Consider the following 24348-nt stretch of genomic DNA (forward strand, 5'->3'; position numbering starts at 1 on the left):
TTGGGTAAGCTTTCATTCTCTATTCATTTTCCTACAAAAACAATCATCTAGACTAAATCGTTTGAGATCTGTTAGTCCGGATTAATTATGTTCTTTATGTAATCTTCCATTATATTGTTTTATTATCTAAGTGTCTACTTACAGTTTTTGCAATGTAATTTGTTTAGGCATCTTATAGCAATATTTTAATACAATGCAAAGGACATAAGCATATGCATATTGGTTCAAATAAGAAGATAAATTACTATCATACTAATTTAACCAAAACACTAAACTAGTTTAACCAACATGTGAAAGTGCAAAATAGGTATAGAAGGTGTATAAGTTTATCATTTTCATTATTTTATATGGTTTAAATGTAAAATTCGTTTTAAAATAAAAATTACTTTTTTAATTATAAGTACTACTTGCTTATAAAATGTTCACGCATGATTTCATGTTAAGGGTATTCTTATTGGATTTGATGTAAGTAATGCTTAGTGAGGAAGTGATTTACTTTCAAATCCTATTATGTATGTTGGTTATGGCAAGCACATGGAAGATACAAAACCCATGAGAACCGAGTGTAACTAGTATACATATAAAATTTACACTCTATCCAAAATTTTAAATCAATAAATTTAAAAATCTTCATTTTTATATATTTATTTCATTTATTTTAATATAAAATTTAGATTCATACTTATATTCCAACCTTATGAAATATTAATTTTGTTAGGGTTGGATGCATGATATCCGAAATTGGGATAGTGTTTTCATAAACATGATAATGTTATTGTAAAAGGTTAACGTATCTGTATGTTATATATATATATATATATATATATATATATATATATATATATATATATATATATATATATATATATATAGGTTGATAAATTTGTTCTTGTTAAGTACAAGATTTTGGATTCAGAAATTCATCAAATTAAATGGGAAATATATAACACTTTTGCATTCTGCTTAGCAGTGTCTGGTTGTTTTAACAATTCAAAAACTCGTATCATTAATATTATTCGGCAAAGATCACAACACAAAGAAAGAAAGTAAAAAATAATATAATTTCTGCAAACCACACCACCGCTTAGAGTGAATCAATGTTCTTCATATAGGATTTTGAAAGTGTCATGTGATGACAGATAATAACAAAATGGCAATGGCGACTCCAACGCTTGGCCATGTATTCCCTTGCTTATAGTAGGCTTGCGCACCATTCTGTAAACAAAATGGAAAATATGAGATGAATGAGACGTGATTAAAAGTGTTTAGGACTTCAAATCTAAGAGTTGAAAGATAGTATATATTACCGCATTGGGACTTGGTGCTGGTGCAGGCGTCTCTTCTGAGTCGGTTGTGGTAATATCTTCAATTAGTGGTGCTGGGGGACTCCTCCGAATTATGGCTGGTGCTGGAGCCAGAGATTGCGAGTGATGTCTCCTGTGCTTGTGTCTGTGTCTTCTTCTCCTGTGTTTGTGGGGAGGAGGTTCTGGCGTGTCTTCTTCGGGTGCTGGTGCTGGGGTTGGTGTTTCAATCGAAGGCGTTGGTGCAGGTGTTGGGGTGCTACTTAATGGGGAAGGAACAGGTGATGGTTTTGGCGCTTTCTTTTTGTGTGCAGGTGCTGGTGCTGGTGCTTTTTTGGCTGGTGCTGGCGCTGTTGGTGCTTCGGCTGGTGTGGGGGATGCGGTTGGAGTAGGCAACAGTGGTGAGTCAGCTGGCGGTAATGGCAGTGGTGGAGGTGAAATAGGTGCTTCTTTGGGTGGGAGTTTTGGAGATGGGGATTTTGGACTTAATGCTGGTGTGATCTTGGGAACAGGTGGTTTTACAGGTGCTATTTTTGGAGGTGCTGTTTTGGGGACGGGTGGTTTCACCGGAGTGGCGGTTGGTGGTAAATCCTTGGGAACTGGTAATTTCGCAGGAGCAGATGATGGTGGTAAAGGCTTCGGATCAGGTAATTTTGCAGGAGCAGATGTTGGAGAAGTGTCTTTTGGAATTGGTGATTTCACAGGAGCAGATGTTGGAGATGTAGTTTTTGGAACTGGTAATTTCGCAGGAGCAGATGATGTTGGGGATATAGCTTTGGGGACTGGCGATTTCACGGGAGATGATGTTGGAGATGAAACCTTAGGAACCGGTGATTTCACAGGTGCAGATGATGTTGGAGATGAAACCTTGGGGAGTGGTGATTTCACAGGTGCGGATGATGTTGGAGATGAAACCTTAGGAATGGGTGATTTCGCTGGTGCAGATGATGTAGGAGATGAAACTTTGGGAACTGGTGATTTAGAAGAAGTGGGAGAAGTTGCGACTGGTGGTTTTATTGAGGGGAGAGGGGTTGCAATGACAATAGGTGGCTTGGTGACAGAAGTGGGGGAAGCTGCAGATGTGGTTGCTGGTGTTGGCTTGATAGTTGAAGTTGGAGAAGTTTCTGCTGGTGGTTTCTGTGAAATGGCAGGGGTTGCAGCCACAACAGGTGGTTGTTTGGCTACTGATGGTGCGATTGGAGTTGTTGTTGGCAATGTTGAAGGTGCATTTGGTGTTGCTGTAGGCAATGTTGAAGGTACATTCGGTGTTGTTGTTGGCAACGTTGAGGGTGCACTTGGTGTTGTAGAAGGCAATGCAGAGGGTGCATTTGAAGTTGGCCATGTAGAAGGTGTATTAGGGGTTGTAGTTGGCCATGTAGAAGGCGTATTAGGGGTTGTAGTTGGCCATGTATTTGGAGTCGTAGTTGGCCATGTAGAAGGTGTATTTGGAGTTGTAGTTGGCCATGTAGAAGGCGTATTTGGTGTTGTAGTTGGCCATGTTGAAGGTGTATTTGGGGTCGTAGTTGGCCATGTATTTGGGGTTGTAGTTTGCCATGTAGAAGGTGTATTTGGGGTTGTAGTTTGCCATGTAGAAGGTGTGTTTGGAGTTGTAGTTTGCCATGTAGAAGGTGTGTTTGGGGTTGTAGTTTCCCATGTAGAAGGGGTGTTTGGGGTTGTAGTTGGCCATGTATTTGGAGTTGTAGTTGGCCATGTAGAAGGGGTGTTTGGGGTTGTAGTTTGCCATGTAGAAGGTGTATTAGGGGTTGTAGTTTGCCATGTGGAAGGTGTATTTGGGGTTGTAGTTTCCCATGTAGAAGGTGTGTTTGGAGTTGTAGTTGGCCATGTAGAAGGTGTATTTGGGGTTGTAGTTTGCCATGTAGAAGGTGTATTAGGGGTTGTACTTTGCCATGTGGAAGGTGTGTTTGGGGTTGTAGTTGGCCATGTAGAAGGTGTATTTGGGGTTGTTGTTTGCCATGTAGAAGGTGTATTTGGAGTGGTAGTTGGCCATGTAGAAGGTGTATTTGGGGTTGCAGGTTGCCAATTGGAAGGGGTACCTTCTGGTGCTTGGGCATTGATTGTGGCTAGCGGATGGCTGAGGCTAGCGAAAAGCAGTACCCAGAACACCACAGCCATGGTTGAAGATGGTTTGAAAGTGAAAATTAGGTTGTTATTTATAGAGGCGTTAGAAGGTTGAGACGTAAATGACATAGGATGTTATGTCATGCATTTTCGGACCTTGGAAATCAGAACTCTTTCTCTTTGGATATAAGTGGCCATGGTTGATAATACAATTTTACCTATTATATCTACATACAACCTATATAAGTAGTGGGTCGTAAGCTTCTGTTAAAATCTGATGAACCCCGTACCAATGTGATTGAGATGTTTTTTCTTTCCCACAAATTTTATAAAAAGGTAAGACTTAAGCTTTGTCCCAAAAGAAACCAGCTAAACTGGATGATAGGGAGTTCACAACCCTACTCAGTTCACAACGATGAAAAACCCTACTCACTTACTTTGCTTCAATATTATGTTAATTGTTGCAATAAAAAATTGTTTACATGATATAAAGTGATAAAAATAGTTATCTATTATATCCAAATAACAGCACAACTGTTCGAATAGTCCAAATGAATTAAAAGTCTCACATCGAATAGAATCAACAAAGTTAAATTTTATATAAGAAAAAAGACCTATAACTACATTATCTTAAGATTTTTGGTTAAAAGTCATGTCAAATACCTTATATATATAAAACTAATATCATATACATAAAACCAAAATCTCTAACCGAAAGTTTTGGGTGAAAAATAATATTAAATACCTTATATGTATAAGATCAATGTTATATACATATAATGTTAATTTCTTAATGGTTATAACAAATGGCTATAAGACATATATCATAAAATATAATCCCAACACTAGCTTTCAAAAGGTAAAGTCATTTTGTTAGGAAAGAAAAAAGTTGTTAGATGAAAATAAAGCAGGAAACTCTTTGATGATGGTTGCACATATATTAACTTTGTTTGTGGAGACATATCATAGCCAAATATGAAACATCAAATTAAGTTTTGTAGTTTATGTTTGAAGCAGGCTTTATATCAAACCAAGTACAACATGTAACCAGTTATATGCGCGTAGCTTACGCATAACAACTGTTTAAAGCACTGATAAACAATAACAAAGTATCTGCCATATATTATTAGCTTAACTTGCCAAATTACCATTATATTATACTCATGCGCAAAGACGCAACCAGATTTATGCATTGTGGCTGCTGAATTTAAACAATTCGGATGGAAGATCAAAGTAGGAACTTATGGAGTTGTCTCCTTCATTTTCATGCATTCTTGCTTGTGAAACCAGGCAACTACGTTCAAACTTTTCCAAAGAGCTTGGCTTTGATAATGATAGCACAGGGTTCACTGCATGCATTTGGGTTTCTTCTTTTCTTGCTTTAACTGGCTTTGTTTTCCCAAACCCTGGAAGAGGCATGCAAAGTGCACTGCATTTGAATCCCTCTTCCCTAACCTTATAACTTTTTGGAATTTCTTGTAGCTTGTAGTTGTAGGTCGTGTTTCTGACCTCACTTGATGATGGTTCAAGGCTCTTAGTTTCTTCCTTCCTTGAAAATGCTCCACGCGATGAGTTGGTTGAATTTGGATGATTAATTGCCAAGAATTTGAAGGAAGGTTGAAGTAAAGGTAGAGTGTACAAACCAGAAGCATTTGAATGTGTGACAGAAGGTTTTCTCAGTGGCAGTGGATGCACAACGATCTGCTTCTCTTTTTGTAAACTCTTCTTGATCAAGCTTTTGGGCTTATCCATCATGTGATCAAGTTTCAAATTACAGTCACAATTGTGGTTTCTTCACGTTTTATAATATTGTAGACACTCCAAAAATCTTGATATCGTGGCTAACTATTTTTTAAAACTTTGACATTATGACCACACCACACCTTATGCATAGTTTGCAATGGGTGCAATTGCATACTTGGGCCTATTTTTTTTACTTTCATCCTTCCTTTATTTTTTAATGTGATTTACTATAAATTATTAATTATTGTACTAGTATTTCTTTTTTAAAAATTTGAAAAAATCAATAACTCACATTAATTCACTTCAAGAAATAAAAATTAAAAGTCAAAAAATAATAATTATAGTATAGTTTTGTTATGTTATATCCACCAGAAATAAAATAAATTTGTAATATATAAACTAATGTAAATTTAATTAAATAATTATGGTTTAGTTAAATTTAAAATTTACTCTTATATTATAATTACGGTTAAAATCTATCCTAAAAAAAATTTGTGTGATTAGTATTAAATTATTTATAAGTAAACAGAAAGTAAGACATGGCTTTATTTTTTTTAGAAGTAGTTGACTTCCATGCCATAAACAATTGAGAAACCTATTGAAGATTCCAAGTTTTCCCTGCCGGCGTTTATATTTATGAAATTGTGATCGTGAAATATAACGTGCATTCACAACATCGCAAATTAGAGAACCCAGAAACATGACGGCATAAAATAAAATCTGTTGAATTGAAACTACATATAATCTAAGATCAATCAATAATGTATTAGCAAAATAATTAAGAGTTAAACCTTAAACAAAATGGAACCAACTCCTTCGGATTAACATGTTTTATACTTGATATAGAAACTGATAGATTCGCAATTCAAGAATGGTATTTGACTAACTGCAAATTTTCTCTCTATATATGAGAAAAAAAGAAGCTATTAATTATTGTGTGGGGTGAAATTAATTTGGTTAAAGATTTTCACGAAAGATATCGACCCCATGATACTATATAAATTTTCCTAGTTCAAAATTAATGGTAACTTCTTTTAACTCATTATGGTTGACTTTTTTAATCATATTAAGTTAATTGAAATACACCTATTCCCTAATATTAATAACATTGGATCAATTCTATGTTGGATGTCCACGAAAATTGTATCATCGTGGGCACTGCTGCAGGCCAGGCTTGACTTTCATTCAGCAAATTTTCAAACAGGTTATTGGCATATATATATATATATATATATATATATATATATATATATATATATATATATATATATATATATATATATATATATAATTTTTTTGCAAAATATTTTGTATAAAACACTTTTCGCAACAAATTTTGTAAGAAATACTTGCGAATTTTATAATTTTGTAGGAAATAATTACTCACGAAGGAATTACCTGCCAATTAAATTTCTTAGAAAAAATAGCAGGAAAAAGCCTTTTCTTGCAAATTTTTTTAACAAATTTGTAAAAAAATTCTCATGTAATATGAGAATTTGTAGTTATGTATGTCTATATCATATTAAATTGATTTGATTTATTTGAATTTTGAAGAATTTTATGGTTAATCCAGGCTGACCCATTCGATTAATATTAGATTTCTTTGGTTAATATCCATGTGTTATAATTAAACATAAAATTATTATAGAATAATCATAATTTTAAAACAATGGAAATTTATTTATCACATGGTTAATTAAAAAACTTTAGGAGAATATTGAAAAAATATTTTAAGATCTAACTAAAATTTACTTGTTAAAGATATATGTATGTATTTTTTAAATTATTTCAATATTACGGTATATATGTTTTTGTAACTCACGAAAACGAAAATAAATCAAATTGAACTTATTTATTTTTACTCAACGTATGATCAACCGGCCTATATGAATTGTGTTTGTTCATCTATGACATTGTATAAATGTAAGACTTAATATAGATAAATTTAATGGACAATAAGAATAGAAAGTATATTACTTAGAAATTTAGTTTTTCTAAAAGTTTCTCATCGTATAAAACTAAAATATTGTTGTGAGGTTAGATTTTATTTGTAAAGAGTTAATAAGACAAAGAACAAGTTAAATCAATTATAATTGACTCGAGTAATTGATTCAATTTCTATTAAGAAATTCATTTTTTTTTCATTTTGTGATTAAGATCAAATATTATTAATAATGTAGAAATTTATATTTTAAATTACTCAAAAATAGCTTGAAAAATTCTAATAGGTTGGGAAAGAAAAGCTAATTTATTATATATTCAATTGATAATGAAAATAGATATGTGAATCGTAAGATGATAAAAATGAATGTATAAATGATTATGATTAGTGATGGTTATGTATATGTGGATATATTTAAAGTATGATTTTTAAGTATAATAGTCTAATATATTTTTGTAAATGATTTTTTTTATAGACAAAATTGCTATGTACCGAATGCAATCTATAGGTAATTGAATATTATCTATGAATATATATGAAAAAAAATTGTATATAAAAAATGTATAGGTAAATTTACATATGAAACAAGATTTGTAGGTAATGTTACATACAAAATTATCAGGAGATAATGAAATGCAAGAAAATTACATGCAGATTATTTCGTATATAAAATTAGGTAAATAAGTTACATATGAAATAATTTGTATATAATGTTGGATAAATACGAAATAATCTGTAAGTAAATAAAAATAAAAAAATGTATAAGTAATGCTGGTGAGTAATATATGAAATAATCTGTTGGTAAAATTGTGTGAATTACATACATATTATTCCATAGGTAAATTTGTTTGTAATATATTTTTCAAATCAAACAAAATATTTTTGTTTTATTTTATTTTTTATATTTTGTGTCAATTGAATGAAATTTAAATTAAATAAAATAAAATTTTACCAACATATCATTAACACTAAAATTTGATAACTTAATTCAAATTCAAGTTATGAACAATATAAAATTCAAATTAAAAAGTAATAACATATAATCTAAAAAGAAACAAATGACGACAACTCATAATCCAAATTAAAGTTCTAAGAAGATATAATACAAATTAAGTTTCTAAAAGTGCTACAGAATTGCAAAATTCTAAATGTCTAACATTTAGAGTAGTCATGTTCGTGTTGGTGTTGGTGTTGGTCTTGGTGACTTTGTTGGTGGTTGTTTTGTTGTGGTTGCTCCCAATCTTGTTGAGGTTGGTCTTGCTCAAGCTGGTTTTGTTACTCTTGTTGTTGTTACTGTTGTAATGTAGTTTGCGTATCAAGTGGAAAGAAAGGGAGGATAACACTAAAAATTAATTGTAATTGTCGTTGTTATTGTTGTTATTGTAATTGTCGACTTAACCTCTTACTATCATCTCTATAATTCAAAAGTTGTTGATTTAGTTGGACAATATCCTTTGAATCATAGGAATGACTTGAACTTCCATGATACCTGAGTTTTTTCTTATGTTTTGTACGGGTGACCTCTCCAATACCATAGATCCAACTTTTGTTCTTTCCATATGTAGCAAGAACTCAACTATCAATCTTTATTCTCTCTTCTTTTGTAGGGTCTATAAGGGATGATTTAGATTGTTCAACATAAGATGCAACTTTTGATCTAGCTTGAGAATATTTGCTCCTAAATTCCCTTGTCATTCAAAAATATAAATTATATCATATATACAATACACAACCTAAAAAAGAAATAACAAAAAAAAAAATAGTAGACTTACATGTCTTTTCCTAAATCGTTCCATCCACAAATTCACCAATAATCTTTCGTAAATAAGCTTGCTTAAAAACTTCATCTATATGTGGTCGATGACCCAATTTCTTATTCTATAAACATGATTAATATAGAATGTTATAAAAAAAATAAAAACAAACTATGTTTGGCTTACTTACCATGAGAATTACATGCTTATGTATATTAATGGATCCACATGTGTGTAAATTGTGACTTATTTCAAATGCTTAGTTTTGTTACGCTTGTGAGCATTTTGCAATATATGAAGGAGAATTCCAAATCTCTAGTAGTGAGTTTCAAATCTCATCAAAAGTCCACTCAAGCTTTTTTTTTTCGTTATATCTAAACATCTTTGATAGTCTATGTGAGGTATTTGAATGAAAACTCTTTTTTATGATTTCCTCATCCTCAGGTCTCCAATTGACCTTCCTCTATGTAAAAACAATTTCAAAATACAACAACAATGTAACAACTGTAAGTTAAAGTATTAAAAATGAGAAAATTCACTTTAAAACACTAAAACCTCTTTTTTCCATTCATTAGTTAGTGAACCCCATGTAGGCCACAATGAGTATATTGCTACTTAGTGGTCAATGTGATGGCATTTGATGCAATCCTACATGGATAAAACCTTAAGAAAAGAAATTTATGAAAAAAAAATAATATACAGTCAATTGATAAAACAAATAATGTAAAAAACTTGTTATATTAACCATTACCCATGACCATAATGTGAAATCATAGAAGATCAACACAACATGTGGGATCCTCTTGAATGTGATTGCACATCACCTTGATTAGTAGATATTTCAGGACCTTTCTCAATAAGTGAATGATGGACTCTAAAAGACACTGACAATGGTGAAGGAGCTCGTAATGGTGATGTATTGATGATGTTGAGGGTGTTGTAGGTAATGGGGAAGGTGTCAATGCAACAAAATGGGAATGGAGAGCATCCAACACCTAATTAAGTAGGTATTTTAAGAGAAGTTAGGGATGGGGAGGAAGGTATAGGCATAGGAGTTAGGGGTGGGACATTTATTTTAAGTACACGGTATTATCTTTCCCTTTTCATTGCCTTTTTTTCCAATATCATTATCATATATTTGTTTTTTAAGATGGATTTGATAGAGTGGATTTGAGGGGAAAGAGATGTGAAAGTGAGGTTGTTTTGAGTAAGGGAAAGATGGTGAGAAATGAAGAGATTGAAGATGAAAGTTGATCAAAGTTATTGAGTGGTGTGATAGGTTTGATAGATTAAAAAATGTTTTATTTTATAAAAATAAAAGATTATCATTTTGTTTTTGGTCATAAAAGTAATTTAAAATAAAATATAATTATTTGTTGTATTAAGTATTTTTAGAATCGGAAATACTTCACAACAACCATGGACCAAACAAACTCATCAGTTCAACACCAAGCCAAACCAATAGGTGCACCATTAGGCCACACCACTAAGGACACTAGCCCACAACACCTTGAGCATGAGACCAAGACCACCACCATGTCACTAGCATCACAAGCAAGAGATCATAACTACCACCTCCACAATACAACACCAATGTGACCACAAAAGACGTGCCCACCACCAACAACGTTAATAATAACAACCTACATACCATTCAAAAGAAAAAAAAATGGAAATGGCACTTGTGTAATAACACGAGACAAAGTGTTTTTTCCTACAAATCTCTTCACGTAAAATAAATAAATAGAAACATACACGGTCTAAATAAAATCAATAACACATCAATTCAACATCAGTTATCTAACCTGAACTTTTACTTACACTTTCAACATATAATTTCTTTATTATAATTTCTAGAGATGTCAAAATGGGTTTTAACTCGTGAGCTAACTCGGCTCACCACGGGTTCGAGTCAGGTTGGGTTGAGAAAAATTTAACTTTTTCAAAAGTGGATTGAACTCAACCCGGCTCACTTAACCCACGGGTTAAACGGGTTCGAGCTGGGTTGAAGGTGGGTTGGCCCACTTAACCCACCAACATTTTTTACAATTTTTTTTTATTTTTTTTTAAATTTTCTTTTAATTTTTTTAATTATTTACTGCTCCAATTATATTTGTTCACAATTTCATATTTTTAAATGCTAGAATGTTGCTTAATTATATTTGAATTATTTGAATGTTTAATTAATTTGATTGTCAAGTTATATATATGTTGATACTTTAATCTTTAACTATAATCTTTATAGTAAATTACTCAAGTAACCGTCTTATAAACAATTTTTTCTAAATTAATAGTTTTTTTTATTTATATTTTGTTGAATAACATGACAGAAAATTTGTAATATTAGTCATGCTTTCTTAGACTAATGAATACTTTTTTGGAAATAATTCTTCATATATTGGTGGTGAGCATGATCAAAACATTGATTTTTGATTTTACTATGATTGTCATCTCATGGGTTACTTAAAAATTTATTTAAATATTTGAATAATAAAAAAAAAAATTAGGTGGGTTGGTGAGCCAACCCACTTAACCCACCAACCCATGGTGGGTTGAGCCGGACTACAAAATTTCTGGCTCACCAGAAAGTGAGCCGGGTTGGGTTCACTCATTTTGAACCCGGCTCGTGGTGAGCCAACCCATGTGAGCCGGGTTGGCTCACTTTGACATGTCTAATAATTTCAATATACTAAAACATCTCCTCTTATCTATAAAAAAGTTTTGATTTTGAAACAACCATATCTATTGTTTCAGAATACATAATTTAGAAACAACATATCATTACAATTATAGGTTAACGAAAATGTCTTCTTTTTTCGAGCCAAATCACATGTGACATCACAACGTCCATCCATATAATGAGCACACAAAATAGAGAGATTTTAAAATTTAAAAATAAAGGAAATTTAAATTCTATTTAAATTAAAATTAAACTCTTCTCGTTCATCTTTTGTTTAAAGAAGAATGGCATAAGTTAAAGAGAAAATATGAAACTTTTTAAAAAAAAATACTTCTACATAATTAAAAAATGAATAATAAATATTTTATTATATATAATCTTATAATTTACAATAAAATATTCATTATTACAAATTCTTACAAGCATCACGAAATATTATATGTAAACAAGTACACCATAATTATTTTCTTAGAAGAGTGTATTCCTATTACACATTACTTTCTTACAAATATTTATACTAATTTTGTAAAATTTTAAGAAAAGAAATAAACGAGAAGAAAAAACGATTGGTTATAAAAATATTATTTTATTTATATTATTGATTTTCTTTATTATTTATTAGTTATTAATAATTTTATTTATTATTACTATTACAACAATAAATATTTTTCGTATTATAAAACTTTTTGCATTTCTTCACTATTTTTGAAAATTTGAAAAGAAAAAGTAATTATTTTTCTTTATTATTTCTACATTTTTCTTCTCAAGTCCCTTATCTAACAACCATTATAATTCTTCCATTTCTCATCCTTTCCATAATTTTCTTTCTTTCATCTTGGCATTCAAACTAAATAAGTAATGAGAATACTTTAATTTTCTAACCCTTATCTCGTGATAGATACATCCTTAATAAATTAGTTCCCGGAAAATGCGCTAAAATTATAATACCTTTTATGAATTAGAAAAAAAACAAATTAGTCAATAGTCATATCCTTTTCCATTCTTTGATTTTGTGGACCCTGCCTTTTATATCTTTATAAAATTAATTCACTGTTGTGTTTTGTAGCTTACCTATACATCACGTTTAATTGGTAATTTTTATTTTAAACTTAAAATAAGAAATCTAAGTTAAATATATATATATATATATATATATATATATATATATATATAAAAAATTTCAAAAAGGATAACTTATTTTCGATAATGATAAATGTAAAAGTATCAGTAGTCTAAAATGCTTTTATAGAAACAATAGTCCACAAAAAGAAAAAAGTCACTGTGCAGTCGCTTGATATAAATCTGGAATTATTGGATGGAAAAGGAATATATAATTCAAATTTCAAAACTGGATATTTTATGTGTTTCTAGAAGTTCAAAATGTTGGATATTTTATATGATTTATTCGTATGTGTTTCTAGAAGTTCAAAACATTTGATATTTTATATGTTTTTCTTTTTTGGATTTATATCAGTCAGACTATTACGAAAAGAATGAAGTGAAAACCACCGCTCTACGATGCAAGAACAAAAAAAATAATGGACAAGGAATAATCTAAACTAAAATTTAGATAACAGAAAAATACATCACTAAAAATTATTTTTAATAACAAAAATTATTAGTCTGATCAATTTATATACTACTTTATAATTAAAAAATTATTGATTACCAGTTATTATTACGAATAAAAAGTTATAATTAATTATTAAATTAGTTATTAATTAACTAAAAATTAATTTAGAAATTAATTTTTTTTAATAAAAATCTTGATAATTAATGTTCAATAATCAATTTTTTAAGTTAAAATTTTGGTAATTAAATTTTAGAAACTAATTTAGAAAATAATTATATTTTTTTATTTATGATAATGATTTAATAATTAATAATTTTTTATTTTATAAATTGGTATCTAAATTGGTTATTATCACTAATAACTTTTGATAGTTATTAATAAAAAAAATTTTGTAATGACACATAAAGAAAAAAATGAAAAATATATTATTGTAAAATAAAATATAAAATTTTAGTGTAATAGAAAAATTTTCTTAAACAAATGACTTATAATAATACATTAATTTTATAATATAGAATTACTTTATATAAAACAATATTCATATATATATATATATATATATATATATATATATATATAATATAATATAATATAATATAATATAATAATGTACATAGAAAAAAATATATGTACAATCCAATAAAAAAATTCATATAATTTAACTGCTACTAGAATTTACATCAATATTGATATATTGAAAACAATTATAATAAGAAATCAAACAATCACAACAATAACTAACTTATTTAAAATTAAATCAAGCTGAATATAAAATGTATATTGTATCGGAGATTAACATATGACTTTAATCAATAATGGAGTTAAGGATCATAACCAACAATGAGTTTTAGGTGTATAAACAATATTTATTGGATTATCTCATATTATATGACTTAATTCCAATTAATTAGTCAAAGTTCAAAATAAATACCAAAAAACCAAGTACTAATATATTCAAAGTTTTGCTATATAATTTTGTTAGTTTTTACTTGACAACATCAATTTAATAACCATATCTCAAGGTATACTTTCCAAATTGATTTTCTAACTCAAGGAAATGTTAACGTTTTAGACCAAAAATCTTTAATCAAACATAAATTCAACTTCATCAGTTAAAAGTATCAACTCTTATTTCAACAACTAATTCTATACTAAATTTTCATTGTCTTAACTCCCGTCAAAATTTCAACTCAACTTGAGAAAAATATCATTATCAAAATTAAACGAGAATATATAGCTCACAAAAAAAAAATTGTTTATTTATATCAAATTTTCACATAGCTCATTCAAGATTTAATTTTGAACTATTACACAACAGAAATTGAAATATTGATTTTGGCTCACCGTGATAGAGATAGAAAAAAATAATATTTTAATAGTTTATCATTACAAAAATAATTGTTTTTAGTGGGAGTTTAACCTTTCACTAATGATTTTACCAGGAGTTTACAATTTTTCTAGAAGAACAAGCGTGGCTAACAGATTATCGGATGTTTTTAACAATTCCTAATATTAGCGCAACTTACTGAAGGTTTCAAAAACCCCGTTAATACTCGGGGTTCCAAAAACCCTCATTAATACCAGGGGTTTTGAAAACTCCCGCTAATGTCTGAAGTTTTGAAAACCCCATATATGGATTAGTTAAATAAATCTCGTAATTAATGAGAATAAAAAAGTATTTTATATTTATAGTAATTTAATTAATAGTTTATATATTAAAAGATAATTATTTTTCTATCGATAATATCATAAAAACTTAAAATCCTTTACTTATTCGAGGAATATATAAATTAGAAATTTGTTTATTTTGATAGTTTTAATAGATAATAAATTATTCTTTGTTACTTTTTTTTTATTACAACAAAATCAAATGATGACTTCTACCACGTCAGGGTGATACTTTACTATTGAGCTGTATCCCTTTCACTGCCTTCATCATGAAATGAATTTGACTAATCTTGGGACAAAGGGCAAGAAACTCAACATGATTATTCTTAAACAACTTATTGGAGTTAAGTTTTCTTTTCCCACTATTACAGATACAAAAATCATGGGAAATTGTATTTAATTGTCACCTCCTACTATTAGAAAAATAATTGACCGCGTATTCGATAAAATATGATTTTATAAAACCAAATGATTTTCTCAATCTAAATAAAGCAGGATTTATGAAAAGAAGATTTGTCTAAGCATGTTCCATATGGGTAAGAGAAGAGTCAGACTCGATTTAAAAAAAATAGAGAAATCAGAGTCGAGCTAAGATGATACGGATCAACCCCTCCTCTTGTGTTCTTGTGTCATAGATCTTAGCATTTTAGAAATAACTGGAGTTTTATCTACTTTTTTCATTTAAATTCAAGAAACCTTTTTATGTGAGGAAAAGACATAACAAACACATTAGCTTATAAAAAAGTGTTTGTCTTTTAAAACATTTATGTTCATAAGATTCAAATATCTTTTATTGCACTCGATGGATCTAATGCGTTGTTGTGTCTTGGGAGAGGATATCATATAATTTTGTTTTACCCTATGTAGTAGGAACGTTTTTTTTTCTATAAGGACAATGCTTTGGGTACCTCAACCCAAACTCTTTATAATCTTCCTTTATTTATAATTTGATGTTATATTGTATTGTTTGTTATAAGAATGGTTTGGTATGATCAATATTCTTTTATACATACCACTAAAAAAAATCTCATTAATAACCAGTTCTAATGACCAAAAGTTGTTAGTCATTATAGTGACCAATTTACAAAATAAAAAATTACCAGTTTCTAAAATAGTCATTATATGAATAAAAAATTATAATTGGATTTTAAATTGATTTATAAAATTTAGCTACCAAGGAAAACAAATTGATCACTAAACATTAATTATCAAGATTTTCGCTACCAAAGTAATTAATTAGTGATCAATTTAGAAACCATGATCATACTCATAAACAACTTATTTCATTTGCAACTTTAAAAATAAGATTGATAAATAATTGAAATTTAAAAATAAATACGTGATTGATTTAAAAATAAATTTAGAGCTGTCAAAACGGGTAACCCGGCCCGACACAGCTCGACCCACCACGGGTTGATAATTTAGTGAGTCAACCCAACCCGGCTCACTTGTTAGCGAGCCAATAAAATTCGAACCCGACTCGGCCCATCACGGGTTAGCGGGTTAAACGGGTTGGCTCACGGGTTCACTTAATTAAAAAAATTATTTTTTATTTTTTTTTAGTCAAACTAAATTGTAATTCTAATTAAAATCTAAATAAACTTTAATACAATCCAAATACAAACCAAAATAAAAAAAATACAAATTATTTATGTGTTGGATAAATAAACAACCTAACCTATCCCAAATGTAAAGTCCAACTTAATAAAAAAATAAAAAATACTTGTGTGACCCTTTTATCTGCGAGTTGGTGAGCCAACCCGGCTCACCACGGGTTCAACCCGGATGTCGGATTCTAAATGAGCTGGGTCAAAAATCAACCCGTATTAAAATTTGTAAAAAAATTTCAACCCAACCTGGCCTGAACCCGTGATGAGCCGGGTTGGCTCGCAGGTTCCAACCCATTTTGACAGCTCTAAATAAATTTAATTAAACTTATATATAAATGGCCTAAATTTTAATGAGTTACTTGGGGCGCCTAATTTTAACTGTAACATGTGTTTCTTATTACGAAAACACTTTAATTGCATGGTCATGTCTTTCTTTACCTAATCTATTATAGATAGAAATGTCAAAAAATTTTGTACCCATGGTATTCGCGGATAAAACCTGCAACAAGTAGGAAATAAATATTGAAAATGGATATCCACGAATAATGGTACGGATATTTTTTATACCCCCACGTTAACGGGGCGGGTACGGGTATCATAGTATTCATACCCGTGGATACCCATACCCGTTATACTCTAATTTAAATTAAAATAATTAAGAAAAATAATTAAAATATTAACACATTGATTTTGAATGAGTTATTTTTTATCAATTGGTTTTAAAAAATGTTCATTTATTTGTAAACTATCATTCAACACTATTTAAATAGATTATTTGTACTTTGTTTGAAATTTATAAAATATTATGCATTATATTTTTATTTGAATTTATAGTTACAATTTGTTATCAAATATTAATTTCTTCTTTTTGTAAATATTCGCGGGTATCCGTGGATATTCATGAATTTTAACAAAATATGTAGGTACCCTCATATCAGATATCTACACAAATATAGATACAGATACGGGACGAATATTTATCCAACGATTAAAATACGAGAAAACTATTATCCGTATCGTTCTTACCCGTTTGACATCCCTTATGGTATTTATCAGATACAATCAGTCTAAAATTTATTTATCAAAAATTTATATGCAACAATACATACAAGAATCATGAGGAGGAGATTTTTTTATTTAATTATTAAATTTTAATTTGAAATCACGTGAGAGGTGACATTATGAATTTATTTAGAAGTAATATTTGCAGCCATATTGACCATTGAGCAGTGCATAATTATTTAAAATGAAACCCTAAAGAGGAAATCAAGCATACTGATTACTGTGTAATGTCTTCTAAATAACCTCTGTGAACTGTGATATATTCTCCGAACAATTTGACCCAAACAAAAAAATCATCACAAAAAGCTTTCTCCTTCTTTGTATTCCATTATTTCAAACAAGAAAACTGTGCTCCATAAAAGCATGAAAACATGAAAGACAGAATTTTCCTCCATTAGGTGGTGACGAAGGTGGATTCAAACTTCAAAGGTATTAACAATATTTTTGACTCTTGATTGTCCAGTTTGACTGGACAAAAGCAAAAGAGTGTTTTGGTTTGACTGGATTGATAAAGAAGATGCCTGGGGTGGGGACCACACTCACCATTATTCTATAATATCAGTTCCTATTCCACTTTCTTTCTTCAAATATTCTATATTTTTCCCACACACTCTGTGCCTGTTCCTTTCTGTTTTTGCCATCAAATATTTGTACTTTTCTGCTTTCCCTTTCTCCACACCTGCACAAACTTCCCACTACTCTTTTGTGCTGCCAATGTGGAATTAATCTCATTCCTCAACTATGCAACTTTTTTTCCTCTCATTATCCATCACTTCCTTCCACTCTATGCAATGTTGTTTGGTCATCTCTCACTTCTCACTTCTCATTTATAATGCACACTCCACTTCCAGGCTTCTTGCATCTAATTCTTCTTCTTCTTCTTCTTTTCTCTCACTCAAGGCTTTTACAAGCTAAAAGAGGAAATAAAAAAAGTTTCTCACTTTCTGACACCATCTTTGTGTCTGCTTTAGAATGCATGTCTTCCAGTCTAAAGCCTCACATGAAACATCATATTTGAGAATCCACTTTGATGTTTTTGTCTCTTTGAAGTTCCACTGGTGTTCTTGACAATCTTCAGTTTCTTCTTCTTTCCATGAACCACTCTCAAAACACCATTCCCCCCCTATTCAGATGCCCCATAAGTTTAGACTTGTTGGAAGATCCTGTAACCTTGTGCACAGGCCAAACCTATGACAGGTCCAACATAGAAAAATGGCTTGCTGCTGGTAACCTCACTTGTCCGGTCACAATGCAAAAGCTTCACGATCCTTCCATTGTTCCCAACCACACTCTTCGTCACTTGATCGATCAGTGGCTTCAACTGGGTCCCTTGTTCGACCCTTCCAACCCTGAAACTTCAACTTCTGACTCCTTGGCTTCTCTCAAGCGCAACCTTGAATCCCATGAAAGCAGCTTAGATACCAAGCTCCAAGCACTCACCAAAATCAGTCTCTTATCCGATGAGTATTGCTCCTTCAACAAATCATGCTTTCTCCAATTGAACTTCTTACCACTGCTTTTGGAACTGGTTTTTGGAACTCCAGTATCAATAGATCACATGAACTTCATAGAGCTCGCACTTTGCTGCATTCAGAAATTGCTGCCACTCGGTAGTTTGGAGCCTCTAAATATTATCAAAGATGGGTCTAAATTAGCCATGTTTGTGGTACTAATTGAAAAGGGTAGTAACTCGGTTAAGACTAGCTTGTGCCGTGTTATAGAGTCAGCATCATGGTCATCTGAGACAGAAGAATTATGCTATATTCTTGGAAACTCTCCCAAACTAGTACACGAGATTGTTCAAATTGTTAACCAAAACTATGAAGTTTCTGGGGATGCAATTAAAGCCATGTCAGCACTGTGTTCGTTGCAATCCAATAGAGAGAGTTTGGTGAGAGGAAGAGCAATAGATGGAATCATGAGATACATCTCATCAGGAAGAAGAAACATGGCCCCACTGGCAGTGAGAACAGTTGAGAAACTTATGGAGCTGGAAAGTGGTAGAGTGGCATTGGTGAATCACCCTAATGGTGTTCGAACTTTGGTTAATATGGTTTTCAAGGTATCTGATCAAGAATGCAGTGAGAGTGCTGTTGAGGTGCTTTTAGTTGTTTGTGGTGAGTTTGAGCGTGCACGAGAGACAGCCATTGAAAGTGGAGTTTTGACTAGGTTGTTGTTGCTCCTGCAGAGTCAGAGTAGTAACACAACAAAATCAAAGGCAAGAATGCTACTCAAATTGCTAAGATCAGAGTCAAGGCAGAATTAGATTGTGAATAATGATGTTAATAACACAAGTATGTTTATGATAAAATGATCAATAATGTTCATGAAGACTAAAAAGTGTATATGCAAACATGAATTTATGAATTTGTGGTCTCCTTGTTCCCCTGTAATCTTTTTGAATAATATGGGAATAGTTGAATCCCATTAGGAGTTTAAAAGTCAGTTTTGTCCTCATTGTTGCCCACTCACATCACAACACAAGCATAAATTAAATTCCAGTCAATCTTTGAATCTACTACCTCCCACCATCATTAACGAGTATAAAACAAATCCCATTTTCTTTCTCAAATTACTGATGATCTCTATATTTATTTAAATATATATATATATATATATATATATATATATATATATATATTTATGAGAAGTACACTTCAAAGATAATTATTATAAAAAAATTTAAATTATTAATAGACAAAATTTGTCAATAATTATAAATATTTGTTGGTAAAATAAAATTATCGATGACCTAAGCTAAAAAAAATCTTCAATAAAACACTTATCAATACATTTTATTGACAGATAAAAATCGACAATGACAAAGTTGTTAGTAATTATCTGTCGACAATTATAAGATATTCACCAATAAATTTTATTAACAGATAAAAATCGATGATCACAAATTTATCGATAATTATATGTTAATAACTATAAACAGAAAAAATACAAGTAATATTCCATAAAAAAAATGCATCAGTAATTAATATCTCTGTAATAGTAGAATTAATTATTTTTATTATATCATGAAATTATTTATAAGTCGGATCATATAAAATGTATACTTAAAGGAATTATTAAGATAAATTGAGATCGTAAAAAATTCAATTCAACCCTTCTCGATAAAACAAAAAATAATGAAAGGCTAAAGAATAATTAAAAAGTTAAAAAATAAAAATAAAAAATATTAAAAGGAAGAATTTTTGTTCTGAAAATAAATAAAAAATTGGAAAAATTGGCTTCACGATATAATCACGGTTGGTCTCATATTGATATCTTTATTTAGTTTTCTGATATTTTTGTGATTTTATTTTATAATTTTTGTTTTTTCTTTCTTATATTTAAAAATATTTCACTTCTATAAAACTATTTTGCTTTTTTGGATGGACAAAATTAATCTAACTACACTAAATTATAATTATTTGCGTTAAATTAAAGGGAAAAAAGAACTAAACTATTTAAAATATAAATTAAACAGCATGGTTTTATTTTATAGTTCAGTTTTAAAAAACTGAATTTTTATCATTTAACTGATCATTAATTGAATTGTGTCTTTTATTTTTTTCTTTCTTTTCAATGGCCTCATATCTTAAACATTGTACACACTTCATTTTTAATTCAATCAGCATCATCGAGACAATGATTGAAAGCTTCTCATTGCTGCCTTCTTCTTTTGTCGTCCCACCTTACCACCTTCACTACAATTCTAACACTCCACACCCCATCTAACTGGTATGTCTTTTTTTGAATTCTAACCCTAACATTTTATCCTTCTCTTATCTATCTTATACATTTTCTCCTTCTCTTATCTATCTTTTGCATTCTCTCATTTGTTTATTCTCAATGCTTCATCTCCCATTTCACTTTTTTTTTCTCATCTTTTTTTAATATTTTTCTTCAATATTTACATTTTTACCATTTTTGGAACTCTATGTTTTTTGCTTTGACAAAATAAATATTTTTGTGAAAGGTGAATAGAGATCAATTTAAGTTTTTCCTTTGGATGTTTTTTTGTTGGAAGTATACAATTTATTTATGTTGTTTTTTTATGAACTTGTTATATTTAATTTTGAAAATAACATGATGTTTCATTTGTTTAACAGAGATTTATGATTGTAAAGTTGGTGCTAAAAAGACTTTTGGATGTGACATTTTTTACACAAGTTACAAAGCGACTTTCCTATGACACTAAGCCAATAAAGGTTAATATTTTCTCTCACCTAGGGTCAAGTTATTTGTTCCACGATATTGATTCCAATTTGAAAAAAAAATTAATTCTTATCAAAGTGTAAAATTTCCCTTCAAATGGATCATTGTGTGTTAATTTTTCTCTTTTTCTAAAGGTGTTAAAATTCAAAACCATTCAATAGTAGTTCTCACTTCGGTTCGGTTCAGTTCAATTCGGTCTGGTCTGGTTTGATTCGATTCAGTCCGGACTGATTCGATCTGGTCTGGTTCGGTCCGGTCTGGTTCAGTTCGGTCTAGTCCGGTTTGGTCTGGTTCGATTCGGTCTGATCCAGTCTGGTTCGATTCAGTCAGGTTCGGTCCAGTCTGGTCCGATTCAGTTTGGTTTGGTTTGGTTTGGATTGATTCGGTTCGGTCTGGTTCAGTTTAGTTTGTTTCGGTCCGATTTGGTTCAGTTCGGTCTGGTTTGGTTCAGTTCGATCTGGTTTGGTTCAGTTTGATTCGCTCTGGTCCGGTTCAATTCGCTCAGGTCTGGTTCGATTCGCTCCAATTTGGTGTGGTCAAGTCCGGTTCGGTCTGGTTCAATTCAGTGCGGTTCGATTTGGTTCGGTCTGGTTTAGTTCGGTTCGGTTCGGTCTGGTTCAGTTTAGTCTGGTTCGGTTTGGTTTGGTCCGGTTTGGTTCGGTTTGGTCCAGTTTAGTTCGCTCTGGTTCGGTTTGGTCCGATCCAATCTGGTTAGGTCTGGTTTTGTTTGGTTCAGTTCGATTTGGTTTGGTCTCGTTCGATTCGGTTCGGTTCGGTCTGGTTTGGTTTGGTTCGGTCCGGTCTGATCCGGTTCGGTTCAGCTCGATTTGGTTCGATTTGGTTTAGTTCAAATCGGATTGGTTCAGTTCGGTTCGATTCAATTCGGTCCGGTTCGATTCAATTCGAATCGGTCTGGTTCGGTCCAATTCTATCCGGTTCGGTTCGGTTCGATCCAGTGCGGTCCAGTTTTAGTTTGCTGACAGTGCAGTTTAGATTCGTTGATGGTTTAATCAAGGTTATAATTTTTTCCCAGTTAAGCTCAAGTTATTTGTTCCATGATATTGACTCCAATTAGAAGAAGAAAAAAACTGTTGATTATGAAAGTGTATAATTTCTCTTTCAATTGACAATTGGGTGTTAAATTTTTTCTCTTTTCTTCAAGGTCTTTTAAAATTTAGCACAATTTTAAAGTAGTTCAATTCGATTCGGTTCTATTCAATTTTTTTTCAATTCAATGTGATTCAGGTTTGCTGATAGTTCGGTTCGATTCAGTGATGATTCGTTTCACTGACGATCTGATTAAGGTTCCTGATGCTGCAATCAAGGTTAACATTTTCTACCACTTAGGGTCAAGTTATTTGTTCTACGATACTTACTCCAATTTGAAAAAAAAAATGTTTACTATGAAAGTATATAATTTCTCTTTAAATTGACCCTTGGGTGTTAATTTTTCTCTTTTCTTAAAGGTCTCCTAAATTCAACATATTTCACAAATAGTTCGATTCATTTGGATTCAATTCTGTTTAATTTGGTCTGATTCGATCCGGATAGGTTTGGTATGTTGGCGGTCCAGTTCAGTTTGGTTCACTGTGAGTCTGATTTGCTGACGGTATGATTCAAGTTCACTGACAGTTCAATCAAGGATAACATTTTCTCCGGCTTAAGGTTAACAAAAGTACTGTGGCATATATTTTCCTGAGAATAACGTTGATTAGGTTAAGAAAAGGGCTACCACTTTCAAAGTAGTGGCATCATGGATTAGTTGTAATATGCAAAAGACATATCTGGGCATTACTATACGCTGAATATGAGGATAGGATGATGATGTGTGCTGAAGCTCTCTTGATAAAATACCAGAAGGGTGAAGTGCTCTAAGAAGCTATGTAAGGAACATGGTAATGGTGGGTATAAGGCTCGAAAAGTATGCTTAATTTATGTACGAATTTTAATCCGTATGTAATTATTTATATATAATTCTCAACTTTTTTGTAGTATTAACCATTGGAAACACGTTGGTGTTTTAATTTAATTTGGACAAGAAAAACAAAGGCATGAACTAGACATGCGCACTTCAAACAATGAATTTGAGGAGATTCTTCCATAGGATAAAAAATGAAAAGGATGTGAGTGTAATATTACCTAAACAAAGGAGCTCCAAATATGGTTGTCACTTTCAAAATCTTTGGCAAAGTTTTAGGAAACACTTTCATACATTTTAATTTTAATTTCAATGACAAGACAAATGCATCAAACAGACGTCAACACCTCACATGCATTCATGGTGTCAAAAATGAAAAGGCTGAGAGTTTATATTAATTAAATAGAAGATGTCCTAACATGACACTTTTGAGATTTCTTCCACAAAGATTGGAAACATATTACATTTTAATTTAATTTCAATAAAAAAAGAGAGTAAAATATCAAAGAAATACATGCACCTCAGATAAATACAGGTGTGCTTGTTATAATTTCATAACATTTTTTTATAGATAAAATTCAAGTTGTAAAACTTTGTTATATAGATAAATTTTACATTTTGAAATTGATCTATAAATAGTTATGACCTGTATAAAAAAATGTTAATAATTTTATTTTAATATATATTTTTACAAATTTGTTAAAATCATATATAATTATTAGACATGTGAAGGGAACATAATAACAGGGGATAATTGAAATTTAATTATATATATATTAGATATATAGATACCCCAGTACTACAAATTA

At 30.7% G+C, this 24348-nt stretch overlaps 2 protein-coding genes across 2 annotated transcripts; one reads left to right on the top strand and one right to left on the bottom strand.

The window, feature by feature from the left end:
• Positions 1-977: 977 nt before the first annotated feature.
• On the bottom strand, positions 978-3451 carry LOC114175725 (mucin-2-like). The gene is made up of 2 exons (XM_028060511.1): positions 1308-3451; positions 978-1215 (listed from the first exon to the last, which is right to left on the bottom strand). The coding sequence occupies exons 1-2, from the start codon at positions 3432-3434 to the stop codon at positions 1126-1128; spliced, it is 2217 nt and encodes a 738-aa protein (XP_027916312.1). The 5' UTR covers positions 3435-3451; the 3' UTR covers positions 978-1125.
• A 14561-nt stretch (positions 3452-18012) lies between these two features.
• LOC114177521 (U-box domain-containing protein 26-like) lies at positions 18013-19925 on the top strand. Its single transcript, XM_028062896.1, has one exon. It carries the CDS (start codon positions 18506-18508, stop codon positions 19676-19678), a length of 1173 nt encoding a protein of 390 aa, XP_027918697.1. The 5' UTR covers positions 18013-18505; the 3' UTR covers positions 19679-19925.
• The last annotated feature ends 4423 nt before the right edge of the window (positions 19926-24348 follow it).

This window comes from Vigna unguiculata, chromosome 3, assembly GCF_004118075.2.
Source record: "Vigna unguiculata cultivar IT97K-499-35 chromosome 3, ASM411807v1, whole genome shotgun sequence".
NCBI lineage: Eukaryota > Viridiplantae > Streptophyta > Magnoliopsida > Fabales > Fabaceae > Vigna > Vigna unguiculata.